General features: G+C 35.4%; 1 protein-coding gene across 2 annotated transcripts; it reads left to right on the plus strand.

Moving 5' to 3' along the window:
* Positions 1–813: 813 nt before the first annotated feature.
* On the plus strand, positions 814–22,791 carry IFT52 (intraflagellar transport 52). Of its 2 annotated transcripts, none has more exons than XM_070939964.1 (14): positions 814–862; positions 8,389–8,513; positions 8,694–8,781; positions 9,191–9,320; positions 10,934–11,009; positions 11,111–11,182; positions 11,339–11,465; positions 12,758–12,844; positions 13,419–13,487; positions 16,804–16,958; positions 17,860–17,947; positions 18,340–18,448; positions 20,030–20,175; positions 22,572–22,791. In XM_070939964.1, the coding sequence occupies exons 1-14, from the start codon at positions 845–847 to the stop codon at positions 22,614–22,616; spliced, it is 1,335 nt and encodes a 444-aa protein (XP_070796065.1). In that variant the 5' UTR covers positions 814–844; the 3' UTR covers positions 22,617–22,791. The 2 variants fall into 2 exon arrangements, with proteins under 2 accessions (XP_070796065.1, XP_070796066.1); XM_070939965.1 differs by lacking the exon at positions 814–862 and adding an exon at positions 1,411–1,520.
* Positions 22,792–23,213: the final 422 nt, after the last annotated feature.

Below are 23,213 nucleotides of genomic sequence, written 5' to 3' on the forward strand. Positions count from 1 at the left end.
CTTTCCTTCTCTCTCTCTCTCTCTCTCTCTCTCTCTCTCTCTCTCTCTCTCTCTCTCTCTTTTCTTTCCAGACAGCTTCCGTGTTTCCAGTGTCTTTCTTCCCACTTGGAAATGAACCCAGATGGACATTTCTTCCAACACCAGGAAACTGTAAATGTTAGTTCTGGCCTTAGGCATGAAAAGTGTCTGGGTGACTTTGAGTCAGTCACTTTCTCTCAACCCAACCCACCTCACAAGGTTGTTGTTGTGGGGAAAATAGGAGGAAGAAGAAATATTAAATACGTTCTCCCCTGGAATTACTTGTAAAATAATAATTTATATAAATAAATATGGATTGATAGAATGCCGGAATCGGGCCAATACAGCATTTTACAGCTCTTGCCTCTTGTTATGGAACATTTTTCTTAGAAAGCGTAAACAGCTATAGATTTGCAAGCAAATAAGCCAGGAGAATTAATAGAAATTCTAAATTCTAGATAATATTCTTTAACTGCTGCTTGTTCGCGTTAACGGCGGGGACAGAGAAAACATTTTCCCCCCTCTTCTCGCGATGGCAGATTCTCACAAGCTCCCCCTATTTCCAAGAGTGGAGGATTCCGCCCGCGAAGTTCCAAGTCTGCGAGCCTTCTTAACATTCCCGGATCAAATGTCATCAAACCTCTCAATTTTTGTCCCCCCCCCCCCCCGCCTCCCCGCCTCCGGAGGTTTACAGTGAAGCCGCGTTCTGCGCACGCGCAGGAAGAGAATCGCGTTGCTAGGGTGGAGCGGCCCTTAGTTACCGCATGTTGCTGCTGCCGCCGCTGCTGCCGCCGCCGAGGTTTCCTAATCGAGGAACCGCGAAAAAATGGTGGCGACTCCGCAGGTAAATGAATTTCCTTGGAAGGGAAAGGGTGAGTTAGTAATACGGTGGAGACTCAACTATAAGCGCTCGTTTGCCGTCCTTGCATCTGTGGTCCATTGACATGGAGGAAAACCGGGCTGGCCTTGCGGGTGCGTACAAGCCCCCTCGAACGTCCCTTTTTTAGGGGTTGTTGGAAGATGGTTTTTGCAATGCTTGTGCTACCTCAAAGAGGAGGTTCTCCCATTTATGCGTAAAGTTTATTCTTTAATTCCTCCCAGTCCCAACCGTTGCAGAAGTATTAAAGCAGGGGTCTCCAATCTGGGCCACTTTAAGACTGGTGGACTTCAACTCCCAGAATTCCTCAGCCAGATTGGAGACCTCTGTATTAAAGTATGCCTGATGAACTGCCGGCTCTTCCAACTGTTGCCGCCGCCAAGGATGCTGGGAACGGTAGTTTAGCAACTTTTGGAAAAACAAGAGATTCCCCACTCCTGAATTAAACGGATGCAAAGAGCCTCCTCTTCCTGCCTGAAAAAAAGGAAATCTTTTTTTTTTCATCAGCCCTTTGATGGAGAATATGTGGCAACACTTCCTTAGCAAGAAGTCTTTAACATCAGGGTGATGAACAAAAAAACCTCATCGAGTCCAAGGGTCTTTGGACACTTCATTTCTCTAGAAGGTAGGCATGCTGAATGTCTCTTTAATCCCCTGTTAGCAACATAGGGACACACCCACAGAGAACATGATAATTTCCCTCTCTGTGTGGACATATAGTCATAAAATAATTTTAATATGGAAAAGTAGTTTTTACTACCGTTGGAGATGTTTTTTTTAACCATGGTTTGTTGCAGAACATAAACTTATAATGGTTTTTACCCCATGTTAATGCAGAAGCAAAGAGGCCCGTTGTGGTTTAGGATTACCAGATTTCTGAACAGGCCAAATTGCTCACAGACAATTAGAAAGGGGTAAAGGAGGATACACTATTTAACTTTCTTGGCATCCGGGACCAAAAAAAAGTCATTGGTCTACATGAATATGAAATTATTTTTTCTAGCATCAGAAATACTGGCTTTTGAATGTCAAGAATGTGCTAGAATGGGTTAGGAGAAAATGATTGGTATGTAACTGATTAAAGTTGGATCAATTTCAGTGAGAACTTGTTAAGTTGCAGTGACTATATATTTTTTGGGGGTAGAAGGTTTTGCTGCAGAGAAAAGCTGCTCAGGAAGAGACAGCTTGTACAGTAGATACTAAAAAAGCCAAACAATATTTACTTTTAATGCTGTGCCTGCCAGATGGAGGACGTTAGGACAAGTTGTCCTTGAATTAAAGGCTGGTTCAGGCGTAATTTAGGGCTATCCTAAAAAGGATGATGTGTCCTGATGTCCTCCTTTTTTTAGGATAGCCCTAATTATGCCTGAACCAGCCTTTAATTCTGTTCCTCAAGGATAGGCATAGATTGATCAATATAATTCTATTTTTCTAGCTGCAAATGCATAGTTACATTGCACAAATTGTGGAGTTCTATAGGAATATAATTCATGGTTTTTCACCAAGAATTGTAATCCAGAAAAGATGCTGAGAATTACATTAAAGAGCATACTATTTTCTTTCTTTTTTTTTTTTTATTGAAAAAGTTTTAAAAACAAACATATTTTCCCCACAACCCCCCCCCAACCCCCCTCCCCCTCCCCGACTTCCCAGAGCAGAACACAAGGTATTTCTATTGATCTTTAACAATAATCTAAATTGCATAACCAATCATTAAACTAACATCCCTATAAAAAAAAATTCTTAACCCCCCATATATAAAATCCTATTTCTTAAACATAATACTTCTAATGTCACTTATATAACGCTTATACAAATAAAAGAAATCATTCATAAGCTATTTGATATTTTTTGGTCTGATACTTATTTTGTATATAATCAATCCATCTTCTCCAGTCCTGTATGTACCTTTCTTGTGTGTGATCCTTCAGATATGCTGAAATTTTAGCCATTTCAGCTAAATTAGTTACTTTCAATATCCAGTCATCAATAGTAGGCAAAAAGTCCTTCTTCCAGTATTGTGCTACCAACAATCTTGCTGCTGTTATCAAGTTCAAAATCAATTTAGTCTCTGCAACTGTACAGTCCGTAGTTATACCCAGTAAAAACAACTGTGGAGTAAATTTCAGTCTCTTTTTGAGAATATTCTGCATCACCCACCAAATCTTTATCCAAAATGCTTTGATTTTTCTACAAGTCCACCATATATGATAATAAGTTGCATCATCACAGTCACATCTCCAACATTTAGCTTGCACATTAGAATACATACATGATAATTTTTTAGGATCTAAATGCCATCTATAAAACATTTTATAAAAATTTTCTCTTAAATTTTGTGCTTGTGTAAATTTCACATTTCTAATCCAAATCTTTTCCCAAGTTTCCATCATTACTGGCTCTTGAAAATTTTGTGCCCATTTAATCATACAGTCTTTAACCAATTCCGTCTCAGAATCTATTTCCAATAAAGCATTATACAACCTTTTAATATGCATTTGTTTTTGATCTCTAATTTGTTTTACCAGATTCTCCTCATTTTGCACAAAGCCAATTTTTTGATCTTCCTTCCATCTAGCTTGAAGTTGACCATACTGAAACCATGTATAAGTTATACCTTCTTCTCTCAGTATATCTAAAGATTTCAAATACATTACCCCCCTTTCCATAATAAGAAGCTCTTTATAGGTAATCACCTCCTGTTTTTGTTCTATACTTATATTTTCTATTGCATGTCTAGGATTTGCCCATAAAGGTATCTTATAATTTAACTTATATTGATATTTTCCCCCCAAACCCTTAACAAAGCATTTCTTAATATATGAACCTTAAATACTTTATCCACTTTTTTGTCATATAACAAATAGGCATGCCATCCATATAACAAATCATAACCTTCTAAATTCAAAATTCTCCCCTCAGTTAAATTAAACCAATCACTGATTTGTGATAAAACCGCTGCTTCATAATATAATCTTAAATTAGGCATTTTAAGACCCCCTCTTTCACGTGTATCTTGTATAATTTTCATTTTTATTCTGGGTTTTTTCCCAGCCCAGATAAAAGTATTAACACCTTTCTGCCATTCTCTCAGATTTTCATCTTTCTTAAGCACAGGTATCATTTGGAACAGAAATAAAAATCTAGGTAAAACATTCATTTTAATTGCTGCAATTCTTCCCAATAAAGACAACTGTAATTTTTTCCAATTTACCATATCCTTCTGTACCTTCTGCCAAAGTACCTCATAATTGTTTTTGTATAATTTTGTATTTGAAGCTGCTATGTATACCCCTAGATATTTAACTTTTTTAACTATTTCAAAATCTGTTAATCTTGCTAATTTGTCTCTTTCAAATGTAGTCATATTTTTAACTATCATCTTTGTCTTATGTGAATTAACTTTAAATCCTGATACTTTCCCATATTGATTAATTATATCCAATATGTATGGAGCCGACTCTATAGGTTGAGATAAGGTAATAACCAAATCATCTGCAAAGGCTCTTAATCTGTAATCTTGTTGTCTAATTACAATACCCTTCAATTTTTGTGAATCACGTATCTTATTCAGTAATACCTCCAAAGTCAAAATAAATAATAGTGGGGACAGAGGACACCCCTGTCTTGTTCCTTTCTCAATTTTAAAAGCCTCTGTTAAACCTCCATTAACTATGATTTGTGCTGATTGCTGCTGGTATATCGCTCTAATTGATTGTGTAAAATATTCCCCAAAGTGCATTTTCTCTATTATTTTAAACAAAAATTGCCAGTTCAAACGATCAAATGCCTTCTCTGCATCCAAAAATATAAACGCTGCAGGGACTTGATTATGTTTTTCCAAATATTCCAATAAGTTTACAATTTGTCTAACATTATATCTCATTTGTCTACCTTTTATAAACCCAGATTGATCATTGTGAATTATTTGTTGCATAACTGGCATTAGTCTATTAGCTAATATTTTAGCAAAAATCTTATAGTCAGTATTCAGAAGTGAAATTGGCCTATAATTCTCCGGCTTAATGGAATTTCGGTCCTCCTTTGGAATTAGTGAAACAAAGGCTGTTTTCCAAGAAGGTGGTACTCCTCCTCCTAATTGTATTTTATTAAATAAAATTTTTAATGGTTCTAACATTTCGGATTGTAAATGTTTATAATAAACAGCTGTTAGTCCATCTGTTCCCGGAGCCTTACCTATTTTTAATTGTTTAATTGCTCCAACAATTTCCTCAGAAGTTATAGGTTGATTCAATCTATCTCTCTGTTCCAACGTTAATTCAGGAATCTCCATCTTTAGATATCTATCAATATCAACATCTTGAATTGCATCTTTAGCATATAATTTTGTATAAAACTCCAAAAAAGCCTTTTTTATTAAATTCTGTTGATAAATCTCTTTACCTCTAAATTCTATTTTGTCTATAATACGTGATTTCTGTTTTTTCCTCATCGTGTAAGCCAACCATCTCCCAGGTTTATTAGCATTAAAAAATGTATTATGTCTGGCATATTGTATGCTAGTTGCGACTTGCCCCGCCATTAACATATTAAATTGCTCTCTTAAAATATTAATCATATCTTTTGCCTTTTTATCTCCCGGATTAATTATAAGCAATTGTTCCTTCTTTTTAATTTCCTCCTCTATCTCTTTCCGTCTATTTTGTTGTTTTAATCTATGTTTATTATTCAAAAAAATTAATGTTCCTCTCATATAAGCCTTACACGCATCCCATACCATCTCCATTGAAGTTCCTTTGTTCATATTATTAATAAAAAATTCTTTCATTTGTTTTTTAAGCTCACACAAATTGTCTTCATATCTGAATAAATTCTCATTTAGCCTCCAAGACCTCCTTTCCCCTCTCTCCTGCTCTAGTTCCACCCAAACCGGGCTATGATCAGTTAAAGTTCTTGGACATATCTTCGTACTCTTCACCCTAGAAAAAAGATCGTTTGTAGTTAATATAAAATCAATCCTTGAAAAAGATTGGTGCCTATCTGAGAAAAAAGTAAAATCGCTCTCCAATACGTTCCTTTCTCTCCAAATGTCTCTAAGCTCCATATCCTCCAAAATATCAAAAAAAGATTTAGGCAACTTAGCACGCATTGAGATCTTGGAAAGACTTTTCTTATCTTTCTGGGTATCTAATACCCCATTCCAATCACCCATTAAAAATAAGGATCTATAATCCCATTGTAGTATTTTAGTATGTAAAAGTTTGTAAAATTTATCTTGTTGTTGATTAGGTGCATATACCCCAATTACAAGCAGCTTCCCACTCTGTGTTGTTAATTCAACTGCAATATATCTACCTTGAGTATCAGCCTCAATTAAATTGGCCACTAAGCCTCTTTTAACATATATTACTAGGCCGTTTTTCTTTTCTGGTGCTGATGCCACAAAGTGTGTACCTAATTTCGAATTTATCAAGTACTTTTGATCTGAAGATTTAATATGCGTTTCTTGCAAACAAATAACATCGTTCTGAAATTGCTTCAAATAATGAAATATTTTCTTTCTTTTTTGTGGAGAATTTAAACCGTTAACATTCCAAGATAGAAATTTATTTGCCATCTCTGGGCGTTCCAAGCTTCGAGAGCATCAGCTGAACCTCCTCCGCCATTTTAGACTTCGGCCTAGCTCCTCCCACTGCTTGCGTTTTTTGGGCTTGTTGAGTTGAATCTTGAGGCTGTTGTGCCATATGTTGTTTATAGGTAGCCCTTGTCAGTCGTTGATCTTTTGGCAGCTGAATCATCGTTAATGACTCCAAGGTTGGTGGTGGACCCCCAGTCAGTAATGGATCTTCTTCCAGAATAGCTCCTCCAGCTAACACTTGAGCATAGGTTTGTGGTTGCCCTCCATCTTTCTCTTGTTGAGTAATTTCCAATTGCTTTCTAGCACCCCCTGGTGAGGGTGGCCTTCCAACCTTTAAAACATTGGCATAAAAATCTTTTGCTTTTCCAACTGTGTTTAAACGATGTCTTTGCCCAGCGTATGGCACTATTATCCCAAATGGGACATCCCATCTGTACTGAATTTGCTGGTTTCTTAGTTCATTCACCAAAAAGCCAAACTGCTTTCTATCTCTTAACATTTTAGGAGGAAGCTCTTTCAGGACCACCAGCTCTTGTCCTTCCACTTTAATCTTATTTCTATAAGACGCTTGCAAAATGTCATTTCTAACTCTCCTTGTTGTAAAGTAGATCACCACATCTCTTGGTAGCTGCTTTTGTTTTGCCAGCCAGGAATTGACCCTGTAAATTTTGTCCATTTGAATTGCCACATCTTCTGGCCTTTCTGGAATCAGCTCTGCTAAAGCATTGGAGCAAACATCTTTTAAATTTTTACCACTCTTTTCTTTCAAACCTCTCAGCCTCAGGGCAAATTCCATTGACCTGTACTGTAACATAACCATCTCGTCATCCACTTTCTCTGTCTGTATCATAACCTCTCCAAGTTTAGTTGCAATCTCCAAATTAGCATCATCAATTTCCCGCACTCTCTCCTCAATTTTTAACATGTGAGTAGCCAATCCTGAAACTGCATAAACAATGTCATCTCTTATTTCATCATGTTTTTCCTCCACCACACTTGTAAGTTTCTTTAACTCCTCTGAGAATCCTTTCATCATTTCTGTCTGATTATTCAGGGCACCCATTATAAATTCTATTTTCTTTCCTGCAGCTATAATTCTCAGAATCTCTTAAAGTTTTTGAAGTTGTTTTGTAAATATGACCTCTATGTTCTAATAATATATTTTTGTCAATTTAAGATAATTTCATAACAGTTGTCTATGACTAAATCAATATTTGTTCATTGGTGGAATGCCTGGAAAAAATAATATTTAAATAAAGTTTTTTTCACTTTTGCTTAAAAGGAAGTTGGGAGATGCTTTTTTGCTTTAAACAGAGGAATTATGAATTCTTAATTTCCTGTAAATTATATAGCAATAGGATTTTTCACACCTCTCTTTCTGTCCTCCCCCAACAGGGAAAATTTCAATGGGCAATAAGGATGTATTTCAAATTGAATTCTAACAATGGAATTTTGGATATCCTAATTCCCAACATGCCATTTTCACATTATATGCATACTTGGTTCCCTTAATTGTAGGACTTTAAGAGTACATTATGTAAATATAGTGTTTTTAGTGAGAAAATATAATTGAAAACATTATGAATGTTAATTATTATTTGTTATAATGGGACTATTAGATCAATTTTCACTCTCATAATTTCATTTATTCATTCATTTATTCATTTATTTGTTGAATTTATATGACTCCCCATCTCAAATAAATACTCAAATACTCTGCGCATCTAATAATATTGTTTTTAGAATTGCTATAAATAAGATAACAAATTTAATCTTTTTTAAAAATACTATACTGCATATTAAGCTAGAGAAAATATACAGTAATTAATTGACATTTTATAACATTAATTTGCTGTTCCTTTGTTTATGTAATTGTACTTTTTTCATCTTTAAGATAATTATGGAAGGAGATCTTCGGAATATTATTATCTTCAATGCTTCCAAAAAGGAAATTTTTACTATGAACAGTGGTTATAGGATTTTACAAAAAAAACTTCGTAGTAACTGGAAAATACAGAGGTAGGTGGAATTCATCATATTTTATGTCTTTTTTGAAATCTGTACTTTGTTCTGATTAATAAATTAATCATGTATATTAATAAATTAATATACATGTCATAAAGTTTTCCTTAAAACAGATTGCTTTTTTTTTTTATTTTTTAAATGGTGGAATAAGATTTCTTGTTTACTTGTTCCTAGCTTAAAAGATGAACTCACTTCAGAGAAACTTTCAGGAGTAAAACTATGGATTACTTCAGGACCCAGAGAAAAGTTTACAGCTGCTGAAGTATGTGCTAGCATTAAATACATTATCTGTTTATTGTTCAGAGGTTAATGATATCTTAAATATTGAGAAGAACTTAAATATTCATCATAAGATTTATATTTTGGTGGAGAAACAAAATCGTTTTCTGTGTACATTTTGCTATATGCCAAGGAACAGATTGTTTATTAGCTTGTAAATTTCTGTTTGACTTTTTAAAATATAATAAAATTGTAGGATTAATCTGATCATTTTCTTATTAAAAATAGATGAGATTTTGGAAATATTAAAAAATATAAATATTACAAGTCATGTAGTATGACTGTCTTAATATTCAAGATTGTCTTAATATTCTTATTGACTAAGAAAAAAGTTTGAAATCAACTTTGTATCAATAAGACTAGTTTTTTTCTGCTTGTTATTTCCTTCTCAGTTTGAAGTTCTAAAGAAATACCTAGAAAGTGGTGGGAATATCTTGGTGTTGCTGGGAGAAGGTGGTGAATCTCGTTATGATACTAACATCAACTTCTTATTAGAAGAGTTCGGGATCATGGTCAATAATGGTAATAAATTAACATGAAAAAGATTTGCTACTTTAACAGTTTTCAAAACGTATCCAAATTCCTAGTTCAAAATAGAAAACAAATTATAACTCAATATCTATTTCGACATCTTTTATATTTGTCTGAAAAAGAAAGGTAAATTTGGTTGTAGTTTTGACAAGTGTTTTTATTCTTAATATCTGTTGATTCTGGAAATAATCCTGTTCAAGAACATATACCGTATTTTTTGGTGTATAAGACACACTCCCCCCCCAAGTGGGTGGAAATGTCTGTGCATCTTATATAGCGAATGTTGCTGAAGCCCCACCCACCCGCCGGCCCCCACCCACCAGCCTCTGCCTCCCAGCAATTTGCCTCCTTGCAGCAAACAGCCTGGTCAGCTTCAGCACAGCCTGATTTAGCACGAGCAGCTGATTGGCGGTTGGATCTGCCTCCCGGAATACCACCTATCAGCTGTTCCAGGCTGCGGGGATCGCAGCCACCCATTGCCACTGCCATCTATTGCCACCTCTGCGCACTCATTTTCGACCTGTTCCAGGCCATATCCCCGCCGCCTGGAACGGGCTGAAAATGGGACGTGCGGAGGCCAAAAATGGGGCGCGCGGAGGTGGTGATAGGTGGCAGCGGTGGTGGCGATCCCCGCAACCTGGAACAGCTGATAGGCGGTATTCTGGAAGGCAGATCCAACCGCCAATCAGCTGCTCATGCTAAATCAGGCTGTGCTGAAGCTGACCAGGCTGTTTGCTGCTTGCTGCAAGGAGGCAAATTGCTGGGAGGCAGAGGCAGATTTTTTTCCCCTGTTTTGCTCCCCAAAAGCTAGGTGCATCTTATAGTCCAAAAAACATGGTAACTATCTTTATGTGACTTTTTCATTGCATTGATTTTATATTATTTCAATTTATTGTCTGTTTTATGTTATGGTAAAACTACTTAGAGATACCACTGTATGGTATACTGTGACGACTCTTCTTAATTGTACATATTTTGGTATTTTTTTTAATGATTTCTATAAGCTGTCAAGAATCTGATTGACTTCAGGCAGTTAGATAAGTTTTAGGAATGAATGAAACAAACATAGATATAAGAAGCAGTAAATAAATCTATTAAATAATATTACATTTACATCTGAATATGTCGTATTTGTTATGGTTGCTCTCCTAATAATTGGACAGTATGATTTTTAGTTAAACATATGTTGCTATACTGCTTTTGTTGCTATGGCTATTCCATTTTGGCTGTAACTTTCCTACATATTAAAATATCAGCAACCTATTCCACTTTCCATACATACATAATAAGCTCTAGCATGAGATAACAGGAGGGCCTTGGTTTATAGTGAATAGCATGTCAAGCTGCAGTGTGCTTGGAATAATAGCAGTGCCCACAGCATGAAAGCAATGAAAGACAGCTGTTACAATGGACCTACTAAAGAGAGTTCCTGTACCACCGCACCTCTCTCATTTAGTTTAACTGCATTTTTACTTTGCTAGAACTGTATATCCACCACTGACCATAGATTCATGATTTGAAATGGAATTAATTATGGCCATGAAATGGAATCTCTATTTTGAAGCAACACACTTCAGTAACTATTTGTTTTTCTTTCATTTAAGATTCTGTGGTGAGAAATGTATATTATAAATATTTCCATCCTAAAGAAGCCTTGGTGTCTAATGGAGTTTTAAATCGGTAAGTCATTTGTGGATAATAAGTCATTTCAGGCAAATTTTATTTAAATCACTGTATTATAAAATATTAATCTCAGTTGATTTTGTATTTCCCCCAATAAGGGAAATCAGCAGAGCTGCAGGAAAAACAGTGACTGGGATAATAGATGAAGATACTGGTGGAAATGATTCGCAGTAAGTATCCTGTATGCTACATTGAGCATGTTGGGTTTTTTTTAAGTGAGAGACCATTTTTATAGGGAAGTATTGTTACAGTATATTGTATCTGGAAATGCACAATGCTGCAATGTTTTAAAATTGGCAATGACATTCTTTGCATCCTTTTTCTAGGGCTCTGACTTTTGTATATCCGTTTGGTGCTACATTAAATGTGATGAAACCTGCAGTGGCTGTTCTGTCTACAGGCTCTGTGTGTTTTCCTCTTAATAGACCCATTTTGGCTTTTTATCCTTACAAGGTACGTTACTGAGTTACAACTTCTGTCCAACTTTAGTTCTTTATGATAAAATATATTTCCTCTGTATTTTGCCATTTGAAAATACTATGACATGGTTTCAAACAAAAGGATATTAACAAGTACTCTATTCCCTTGCCCACCTGCTTTAGTAATTGTTAGAAATAGATACTGCTAAAGTTAAAACACTTTAAAGTTGTGGGGGAAATTCCTGCTAGACTGGAAGGAGGTGTTAAGGAGTTTAGTCTTTGCACTGCAAAAAGCAGCATAGGCCTAACCAACCCCAGAATCCCTGATGCCTTATCTTATCCTTATCTAGGGAATGCAGTCAGTCAGGTGAGATTCTTCTAACATAGAGGACTAGCAATAACAAAACAATCACTTCATAAACGCATGGCCCAACATAGGAGAACAAAGCTATCAGGACTAGATTTAGCAATCTTATCTGTATTTAAAAGACAAAGGCCACTTTTTTGAAGACAGCAAGTCCACATTTTGGACAGAGAGGACCGCTGGTTTGAAAGAGGGGCCAAAGAGGCCATCTATGTCAAAATTGAACAGCCCTCTCTCAACAGAGGAGGAGGGCTATGACATTATCTTTCACTAGTCTACAACACAGTCCTCTCAGCAGTTCCAAGAAAGCTCCATACCAGTGATGGGTACCAACCGGTGTTACCACGGTTCTCTTCGCGCACGTGCTTTGCGTGTCCTTAGAAATTGGTATTATTAAAATCTAGACCTAGGTTTCAAGGCCTAGATATCATCTATTTGCAGTTGACCAGATCAGAATACAGACGTGTGTGTGTGTGTGTGTGTGTGTGTGTGAGAGAGAGAGAGAGAGAGAGAGATGCAGTATTATACATTTGTGTGTGTGTAAATGAAGTGAGTGTTGGAGGATTTTTTTTAAAACCAAATGTGCCTATTATAGGGCTGTATCTGTTGTCTGTTTCTCAGATCAGTTAAAACGAACAAGGAGATATGGAACCTTTGTGTATGCTGTTAATTTTTTTACTGGCTCAAGAAAAGTAAACTTAAAAGTGGTGCCTTACTTAAATCCTGATTAATCCTTGTTTGCCAACAAAATGATGTTAATTTAAAATAATATCACAATAACCATAGCAATTGTTCAGATCTCTATGTTGATTAGTGGTTCTCTTCATTATATCACCTACATATTATAAAAAATATACCTCACTCTTAAAATTGAATCAACTTAATCTAGATAGCACATTTTAGATTTTCCCTTAGATGATTATAATTCATACATGTGCTGTCCTATGTTTATTATTTGATAGACTCAAGGTGGCAAATTAGCAGTATTGGGATCGTGTCATATGTTCAGTGATCAGTATTTGGAAAAAGAAGAAAATACCAAAATCATGGTGAGGCATTGTTTAATCTTATAATCTTACAAATGAAAGATTGGTAATTTTTTTCCCCTGAAGCTCAGTGTAACAGAGCATATTCAAACCAATGCAGGTAGAAAGGTTTGCTGCTTTATCCTTTCCTTCAGACCTTTATTTATTATGTGTTCATGCATGTATGCATGGATTCATGAGTCTTAAATACTGCTTCAATCAAATATACTGTATTCTTGGTTTTTTTTGTTTTGTTTTTTGATACACTGATGCTAAGCCAGCCAATTTTTGTGTTACATTTTTTCCTAAAAACCATTTTTTCTTTGTCCTTGACAGTTACAGTTACTTTAATTGGGGAGAATGCATTTAATGCAGATACAATATTTTCCAGGCAATTCAAGAACTTTTAAACACTTAATACTCGATTGCTAGGCCATACACTTAATTCACTAATACAATAAAAAGTTTTAAAGCCCATTAAAGGTAATCAAACTTTCACAGAGATAAAGGGAATGAAGGAATTGAATTGTGGGGCCAGGTTTTTAATGATAGTTGTTTAAATGCTTTACAAATGTTACAAATTTCTGTGGTTTCTTAGGAGGTACTTTTCCAGTGGCTTACAACAAATGACATTCACTTAAATCAGATAGATGCAGAAGATCCAGAAGTAAGTGTATACTGTATGTATATATGTTGATGTACATAACCTTTATTGCACAAACCATAAGTTGTTATAAAATATTACAAAAATTAAACGAATTCATAAGGCATCATGTAATGGAAATGATATATCATTTTTGTCACAAACAAATAAATTTGAAGAAGCAAGATATAATTATTTTCAGATAAATATTTGGAATGTAAAATTAGTTTTTTTAAAAAAATATTTTTAATTTGATGTATATGCCGCCCTTCTCCAGACACTCAGGACGGCTTACAATGCGTTAAGCAATAGCCTTCATACTTTTGTATATTTATACAAAGTCAACTTATTGCCCCCACAAACTGGGTCCTCATTTTACCTACCTTAGAAAGGATGGAAGGCTGAGTCAACCTTGAGCCTGGTGAGATTTGAACTTACAGTAATTGCAGACAGCTGGTGTTAATCACACTGCTTAGTCTGCTGAGCCACCAGGCTCTTATTAATTAGTTAAAAAATTAGTGCAACGTTTCGTACTTACATGTGATTTTTCTTTTTAGTGTAATTGTAAACCTTAAAGAAATTAAAGCTATATAGATGTAACGAATAAATTTCAGGTAAAAATATAATTCCTACTGGTAAATTAAAGGAAGATATCAAAGGCTAATTTTAAAAAACATAATAGTTAGGTATAGGTAATCAGCTGGACAAATACCTACATTTACCTTTTAACCATAATTCTTTAAAATAAGTGATCAGCAGAATCAAAAAGGAGGCTGCAAGAACTGCTTAAAGGCAGATTGAGGCATATTGTGCAGACCGTAGAACATCACTTAGCAACATTCTGTGAGATGGAGTCAGGCTGAACTGATAATAACAGCTGGAGGATTGAATGGAAATAGCAACTCCTGCCGAGCTTTATCCTAGTAGAAGTAATACAAAACAACATGATTCAGCATCCAAATTGTTCCTCCACTGCAGAAGTACAACTTCCACTCAAGCTGAGCATATCAATATCTCCCCTCAGTAACATCCCAACATTGGTGGGAGGACATTAACTTTGATCAAAGAAAACTCCTCCTGAATTTAGGTTTGTTACTTGGTTGAAGTATTTTACTGGGCAGATTAGATGAGTAGATCTACTCAGAAACATAGACAAAGATGATAGGTCAATTTGTATGTTAAATCCAGAGGAGGCTACTTAAGAGTGGATAGTACTTATTCAGAGCCTTTGAGAACTCAAATAATTTTAGTTTCTCATAGAATACTTGGTTCCAAGAAGAATTAAAGTTCTCAACCAGTATTAGAGGAGCTAGACCAGTAGGAAAGAGTAACTTAAGCCAATCAGAAAATGTCCAAGTCAATGTTTCAGTAATATGGCATTGAACTGACTTTACTGTACTTTACCATATTTGATTAAATTAGATGGGAAGATGGTCCTTAGAAATTGGTACTGTACCCTTTTTGAGAAGAATGACCTGAATGGGCCCATCTGAGCTCCAAAGAGAAATTCACCATGGGCCTTGTCCATAAAAAACTTTGAGCACAACAGATGCAAATTGAATTCCTTTTGAAGAAAAGGGGGGGGGGGGAAAGGAGATTTAAGGCTGATTTTTCTGCATTTAGGATAACATAATTGGCATGGGGCTTAGAGTTGCTTCAGTACTTGAATGACTTAACAAGTTCTATTGGATGATTATTTAATTACAAAAACCATAACTTTTATTTTAAAATAGTTGATTTCATACATTTGTCCTCAGCAAAAGTCAGCAACATTGTTCATAGAGGTGATTTCTTTTCTGGTATAATTCTAAATCTTTAAAAAATAGTGGCATCAACCTGCATGCATTATGTATTATTGATATCAGCCTCCCTTTTTTTAAAAAAAAAAGCTTTGTAAATAACTGTTGGGAGTCACAATATATCTACAAATCTAAACAATTATGAAGCAAATCTGCTGAGATTATACAATCAGGGCAAATTGTCAGAAGACTACTAGAGCATGAACTACTTATGCAAAAAAAATACATTTTCTCTCAATAAGAATTCATCTAGACATGTTTGCACTAAAGTGTCCCAAGAATCTTGTGGGTTTTATTCCATGTAAGTTTCTAAATGGAGGTGTTATCCCTGTATTTTGCCTTGCCTTGTGCAGCATGATTCTATGACATATAATGAAGATCTATTTTTTCTCTGACCCAGCTTTAGCCATACCACAAAGAGCAAAAATATGCTTCAAAATGAAATTTTTAATCACATAGATGCCCTTTCCTATTTTTTATTTGATTTTAAAATAGGACCACTACACAGGACATGTTTAATAGCTTTAAACCTTTTACAATTGGGAGAATCATGCCACTCCTTATTGAAATGTTATAATTACCATGGCCAAAGTTTCAATATTTTGTTATGATCTTTGAACTAATTTAGATTATATTTATTTATTTTATTTTATTTATTTTATTAGATTTTTTTATACCGCCCTTCTGCCACAGAACTCAGGGCCGTGACATGTTATCAGATTCAGTATTTGGCCTGACTAATAACTTGTCACAATTTAAGTTAAAAGTTTTATTTAAGCAAATAAATAAATTGTGCTTTATTTCAGTGTTCAATGCTTCCCTTTCACTACCACCTTTCCAAGTTGGATTTCACAACAAAAAATAAAATAATTTTACAATCAATGTTTACATGAGTATATTCCGAACAAAGTATTTTGTTATTTAAAGCCATTTGTTATTCAAAAGTTTTGCATTAGGAGATGTATTTGCTCATAGTGTGAAAATGGAACAGATTGGTTTTGAATTCAGGTAGTCCTCAAATTACAACAATTTGTTTAGCAACCATTTGAAGTTACCCAGCACTGAAAAAAGTCACTTATAACCAGTCTTTGCACTTAGGACTGTTGCAGCATCCCCACAGTCATGTGATTAAAATTTGGGCGCTAGGCAACCAACGGTTGTGGTGCCCCAGAGCTAAGTGATTTGTCATTTATAACCTTCCCAGCTATCTTCCAACAAGCATAATCAGTGGGGAATCTGGATTTGCTTCATGACCATGTGATTCAGTAAAGAACTGCAGTGATTTGCTTAAGATCCATGAGAAAAAAGATTGTAAAATCGGGTGTCCTTCACTTAACAACTGTCTTGCTTAACAACATATTCTGGTCCCAATTGTGGCTGTAAGTCTGGGATTACCTGCATATTGTTAAATTTAGCATCTTGACTAGAAATTAAAATATACTTATTTTATATTTACATATCTTCACTGTATATTAGATATGTAAATATCTTAACACCCATTTTTTTTAATCCCAGCTGCTACTTTGCTCTTTTGTTTTCAGATTTCTGATTATACAATGCTTCCTGATATAGCCACTTTGTCGGAACGGTTACGAGTTTGTCTGCAAGAGGGAGATGAGAATCCACGAGACTTTACAACACTGTTTGATATGTCTATTTACCAACTAGATACTACAGCGCTTCCAAAAATTATTAAGTCAGCATCTGAGAGTATTTGTTATTCTTAAAATAATAGCTTATTTTTAAAAAACACAATAACAAATTGGATTTAAATATTGCATGCATTGGCATAGAAATCTAAAATCTATAAATCTACAATGTATATATAATTGTGGTCTATTTTGGATAGGTGGCAATGAATATTATAATATTCAGAAAACACTCAAGAAAGCAAACAAATAATCCATTAATGGACTTCCATGTATGCACCAGAATGTTTTAAAGTTTTATAAGAGTTGAGCTATATTAGCCCAGATCCAGAAAGAGGAGCAAATAATAATGGGCTGTGGCCAGGAAAGTTTCTTTTTCTCTTCTGTGCAGAATATTGTTTCCCAGTGGAATTGTGAGAAAAGTCCTGGATCTATGGTTGTTCTTGCTGTGCTACTTGTTGACTGATACCCATGTTTCCTCAGTGCAAGACTTAGCACAGCAATCTCTTCTTTGTTTATACATCTCCCTAAGAATTAGTTGTAACTTTTTAAAAACCAAAACTTCTCATTAGCCTGTTTCTTGATACTATGTTTATTTTAAGAATTATCATTTCTGGACTCTGGCTTTAATATATAACACCCTTTTCCTTATTGACCAATAGCACTTCATTGCTCAAGTTCTATAAGTCTTCTAAGTTTCTATTTCTGCATCAGAATCTTTAGAATTTTAGATTGTGATGCAAAAATAGAATATTTTCAATTGTACAGGTCAGAATATTAACCTTATGTGAAGTCCACAGGGTTATTGCAGTATAGTCCTAATCAGAGTTATTTTGAGGTTGCCCCAGTTGTGTTTAGGAATATACTTTCAGTAATATTATGTTCCGAATTATCAATTTGATGTTTTACATTTATTATCAGATTATGTAAGCTAACTGTATTCTACAGGTCTTATGAACAGCTGAATGTGAAATATGAACCACTTCAGCTAATTCAGCCACAGTTTGAAACACCTTTACCTGCACTCCAGCCAGCAGTGAGTAACAATGTCATTTGTTGTTACTACAATAAAATAAGTGTATAGGGAAAACAAGTATTTTGATTCTGGATATAAGATTTGATCCATTAGCAAAAAATAGCTAGAATACATCAGTTAAATTAAGGGGTCAGTATTACAAAAGATGGATAGGAGGCACATTATAAGACACTAGAATACCTGTAGTAAAGGTGAATCAAGTGTCGAGGGAAAGGCTAAAATTTCAGATAAAGGCTAACAGAAATCGAGATTTTTAGTAGGTTATATATAAAACAGCTAATTGCTTTCTCATGGATATTAAAATGCTTTGATTAGTATCCTACACCAATATTCCTTTTTTTGAACAAATAAGGACAAATCAGACATTTTTGTTTCATCTTTTTGCTTATTAGGTTTTTCCACCAGCCTTCAGAGAGTTGCCTCCTCCCAGCTTGGACTTGTTTGATTTGGATGAAACTTTTTCTTCTGAGAAAGCTCGTCTCGCCCAAATAACAAATAAGTGTGAGTAGTTCAAACATTTGTGGTGAGTTTGCTAAGCTAATTTGCAGAATGGTTGAGTACTTCAACAACTTGAATCCTCCACAATGGGCTATGGTTTCAAATTTGCATCTATAATTTTCTGTTGTTTTCTCTAGAAGTATTAATTTATGAATAGTGAATATGGGGTTGGGGGTTGGGAGATGTTACACAAATATATCCAAATAACAATTTCTCCATGTCTGAGTTTATGATAGAAGTAATTTTGACCTGTTATTTTAACAGTTTATGTTAGGGATCCTATATTTTAGGATTGCTATATTTGATACAAAAAGTCCATTTTGAAAATCTTGCAATTGGAGAAGAAAGCATGAGGAACAAAGCCATAAATTCTTGATCAGGAGAGACTTTCCCACAAACCTAGACATGGAAATTCTGTTATCACTACTTTTAGAGTAGGGGTGTCAAACTCACGTTGCGTCGTCGTCACATGACATATCGGGACTTCTTTCCCCTTCGCTAAAGTGGGCGTGGCTAGCGTGGGCCAGGAGTTTGATAGCCCTGTTTTAGAGAGATCAATAGGGTTGTTGACCACTTTGGGTTTTTAAGATGATCAGAAGTATTGTAGCTAGACCACCTATTCAAGAGAAATGTGAAGTATTGGCAGGTGGTACATCTGTTATTGTATTCAATTTGGCCTTCGGTTTAAAGTACCCTTTTCTTGATTCAGTCCTTAGTTTTAAATCTCTAGCAAAGTGATTTCTAATTCACATAATTTCTTAACATCTATCAAGACTTCTATTAAATCTTTAAGGCATACATTTTAATTCATTTTTAAACATAACTGTATCTGTGCTATAGTTCCCATGATTTTTTTAAAAATGGAATTGTTTTGATAAACTAAATCTAGTTTTGATAGTAAGTCATATTTGGTTATGAATTGCTTTTAAAATATGAAAGTAAACTGGAATAATGAGACACTATATTCCTAAATGACTATAGAATATTGGGACAATATTGTGATAATAGAAAAATCTGTATAATAAAGATAGATTATTGATATTATTCAGAGAAAACATATAAAGTTATTGCAATATATGATTAGTGTTATAAACAAAATAAATAAAATTATCCAATAGGTTAGAAACAAACAGAAGTCATTTATTATATGTGGAATTGTCTATTATTACTTGTATGTAATGAATACACCAAGAAAATATATTTCATTATGAAATATTTCATTACCCAGAGGAGCCCCTCTCTATGAGAGCGTACTGGCCGGTAGGAGCCTATTGGTGGTAGTAGGCGGTCCCGCAAGTACCCAGGTCCAGACCTGTTGCTCAAAGCAACAAATGTGTGAACATTGGATAGAATGACAGATAACACTTATTAATGTTTTATATGAAAAAAAACCCCACAGTTGCTGTTAACTATCTTTCACGTACAATTGTGCCAATGTTTTTTATCAATTATAAAAACAGATGTTTCAAATGACTTTATGTTCTTTAGAAGATGAGGCTTTATAAAGTCTTTACAGAAATAGGTACCATGGGTCCAATTAATATTTGCATCTATGTGTAGTAATACTTCTTTGTATTTTATTAGGTACTGAAGATGATCTAGAATTCTATGTCAGAAAATGTGGCGATATCCTAGGGGTAACTAATAAACTGCCAAAGGAACAGCAAGATGCCAAGCATATACTGGAGCATATTTTCTTTCAAGTGGTGGAGTTCAAGAAGCTAAATCAAGTAATTATTAAACATTTTTCTTCCAGCCATATATAATGGTTTTACAGGTGGTCCTCATTTAACGACTACTCTTCAGCAACCATTCAAACATTTGATGGTGCTGAATGTGTAGTAGTTACCACTGATCCTTATATTTATGGCTGTCACATCCCTGTGGTCACATGATCGCAATTTTCGCACCTGGCTCACAGTTATGACTTTAAAGCATCCCATGGTCATGTGATTGTGGTTTGTGACCTTCTCTGATGTCTTCTGACAAAAAAATGTGGAAGCTGCTGAAAAGTCACAAATCGTGGTAATGTGACCCATGTGGTCGTCACTTAACGAGAGCAACTGGGATGGCCAGAACTGCCATTGCTAAGTGGTGTGGACATGTGGCTTTTCAATTTAAGAGCTTGTCTGTCACTTAACAATGGATTGTCCAGCCCAATTAATGCAGACTCTGTACAGGAAAATAAAATTAGATTGTGGGGAAAGTGGATAGCTTATTGATCTTAGCATAGTTTGGAAGTAGCATAATAAAACCATACAAATATAGTTTTTAAATTAAGAATATTGAAATAATATTTCCAGGAGATTTTTTTTTAAGGTAAAGATAATTGTACATTCTTGTTTCTACAAAACAATTATCTATGATCTAAACCTTGTAGCCAGTGGGTTAACATGATCCATCTCTTTAGGTTCTGTGGCCCAATATTAACAGTCTCTCCTCCCCCAATAACTCTGTGTGTGTGTGCAAGAGTATGTCCGTGAAATATTTTTATGGTTCATTTAACCCTTAATTAGAAGATACACAGGGATGGTGATCACTGAGTATGTGGGAATTAAAATATATTTTACTTTTTGCTGATTTTTCAAATCATTGTCCATGGCCACATTTTTTTTTGTAGTACAGCTCCCAAGATACTATTTAAAGTTATGTGGCCCAAAGGAAGTCGCATACAGTTGAATATAGTGATGTTCCCATATAGACTGCATTTATGTATTTCTTCCTTCCTCTTCAAATTTCACATCTAACTCTGGTGCATAAAACCAGGCTGCATTTTTTATTCATGATTGAAAACTAGGTAGAAATAAGCTACCATATTTTTCGCTCCATAAGACGCTCCGGACCATAAGATGCACCTAGCTTTAGAGGAGGAAAACAAGAAAAAAAATATCTGCCTCTGCGTCTCAGCCCTAGCAGGTGGGTCATCAGGGCTCCGCTCCATTGCACCCACCACCGGTCAGCTGAGCGACGGCTGAATTCTGGCCTCCTGCCAGATCAGTGGGCTGGCCGACAGGAAACACCGCCATTGCTGTCTCCTCCATGCCTGCTGCCTCCACTGGTGAACACTGGAGCCTTGATCGGCGGTTGGTTGGATCGACCTCCCAGAATACCGCTGATCAGCTGTTCTAGGCAACGGGGATTGGTGCCGACGATAGACGGCAAGTGCCGGTGAATGGTGCCAGCAATCCCCGTCACCTGGAACAGCTGATTGGCAGTATTCTGGGAGGTCGATCCAATCGCCAACCAGCTGCTTGACGGCGAAGGCTCCAGCGTTCCACAGTGGCGGTGAACGGTGGCGGCAACAAGCGGGTGGTATATGGCGGTGGTGACAAGCAGCAGTGGCGAATGGCAGTGGCGGTGGCAAGCCGTTCCCTGCTGATGCCTGTCGCCGCCACCGCCCCAACCTCCTCACCCCACCGCGGCCTGGTCTGTGACGCAGTATTCGCTCCATAAGACGCACAGACATTTCCATCCACTTTTGGTGGTGGTGGGGGGAAATGTATTTTATGGAGCAAAAAATACGGTAGATTTTAGTCTTAACACCTTATGGTGCACCAAGGTTATCTCTTAAGAGGGAGATGATGATTTGAGAAAACCTGAATGATACGTCTAAATTCCTTAATCATTTTAATTTGTTTATAGTATTTAGTATTTATTTCAAGTTGTTTTCATTAAGTATTTCACAACTGAACATAACTCTAATGCTATGAAAGCAGCCATATACTACCCAAAGTACAGTCTGTACAGCATTTTTATATGATACATCCAGAAGTAGTTAGTGTTATGCAAAGTGTCTAATCTCTCCAGGGTCTCCTTATGAAGGTTATTATCTCTTTAAAAAGCAAATGCCATAGTGCAATGTTCCTCAGAATAGTTCTATGTACATTGATTTATATGACTAGGGAATATCCAGAATTTGAGGCAGTACAATACAGAGAAAAAAAACAAAGTTAGGTAGTTAATAAGATGAGCTGAGTTGGTGATGAAGTATCTCTAAATATTCTTGTTTACTAAAGTCAATTTCAGATAAAAATATGTTCCAATGTTATCTTTAACATTTTAAAAGCTAGGAATGGAGAGTCCATGATGATGTATGATGTACTTTATTTTTTCTCTTTTCTGAAAGGAACATGATATTGATACAAGTGAAGTTGGATTCCAGGGTTTCTGAAAAATCCAAAGTATAAACAATGTCTTCTTTTTGGAAAAAGAATCATAATTTAAAAAGAATGTCTTCTTTTTGGAAAAAGAATCATAATTTGAACAAGCACATGACAAATGACTGTTACCTGCCAATTTTCTATATCCACACTATGTTGTAAATATGAAGATAATCTAAAATTTTGAATGAGAAACTGTCTTAGAGGCAGTAATTTTGATTTATATATATATAAAATGTATATTTAATGTGTTTTTTAAATAAATCATTTGTACAATTTGAAATTCTTGTTTCTGATAAGTTCTCTAAAGATTCTTCTGAGCAATATAAATATGTATAATGGCTAGGGAAATGTGTGATAGTGATTAGTTATTGCAAGATATGAAACATAGATGGAATTCCATGAATTAGGAGGACTTAAAGGCCTGTCTTCAGGTACAGCTTTGGATGAGGAAGTCTGCTCAGCAATTCATGATCAAAAAGGCCTTTAAGTAGTTTAGCTGTAGAAATAGCTGTATTAAAATTTGTGTCTTAGGTGATTGTTAAAAACAGATCAAGGATATTCTCATTTTGAGTTAGACTGAGAAGGTCAGTTAAAATCTCAGGTTA

The sequence above is a fragment of the Pituophis catenifer genome, unplaced genomic scaffold (assembly GCF_029215685.1).
Source record: "Pituophis catenifer annectens isolate HBS135680 unplaced genomic scaffold, rPitCat1.0.hap2 SCAF_3, whole genome shotgun sequence".
NCBI classification, from domain to species: domain Eukaryota; kingdom Metazoa; phylum Chordata; class Lepidosauria; order Squamata; family Colubridae; genus Pituophis; species Pituophis catenifer.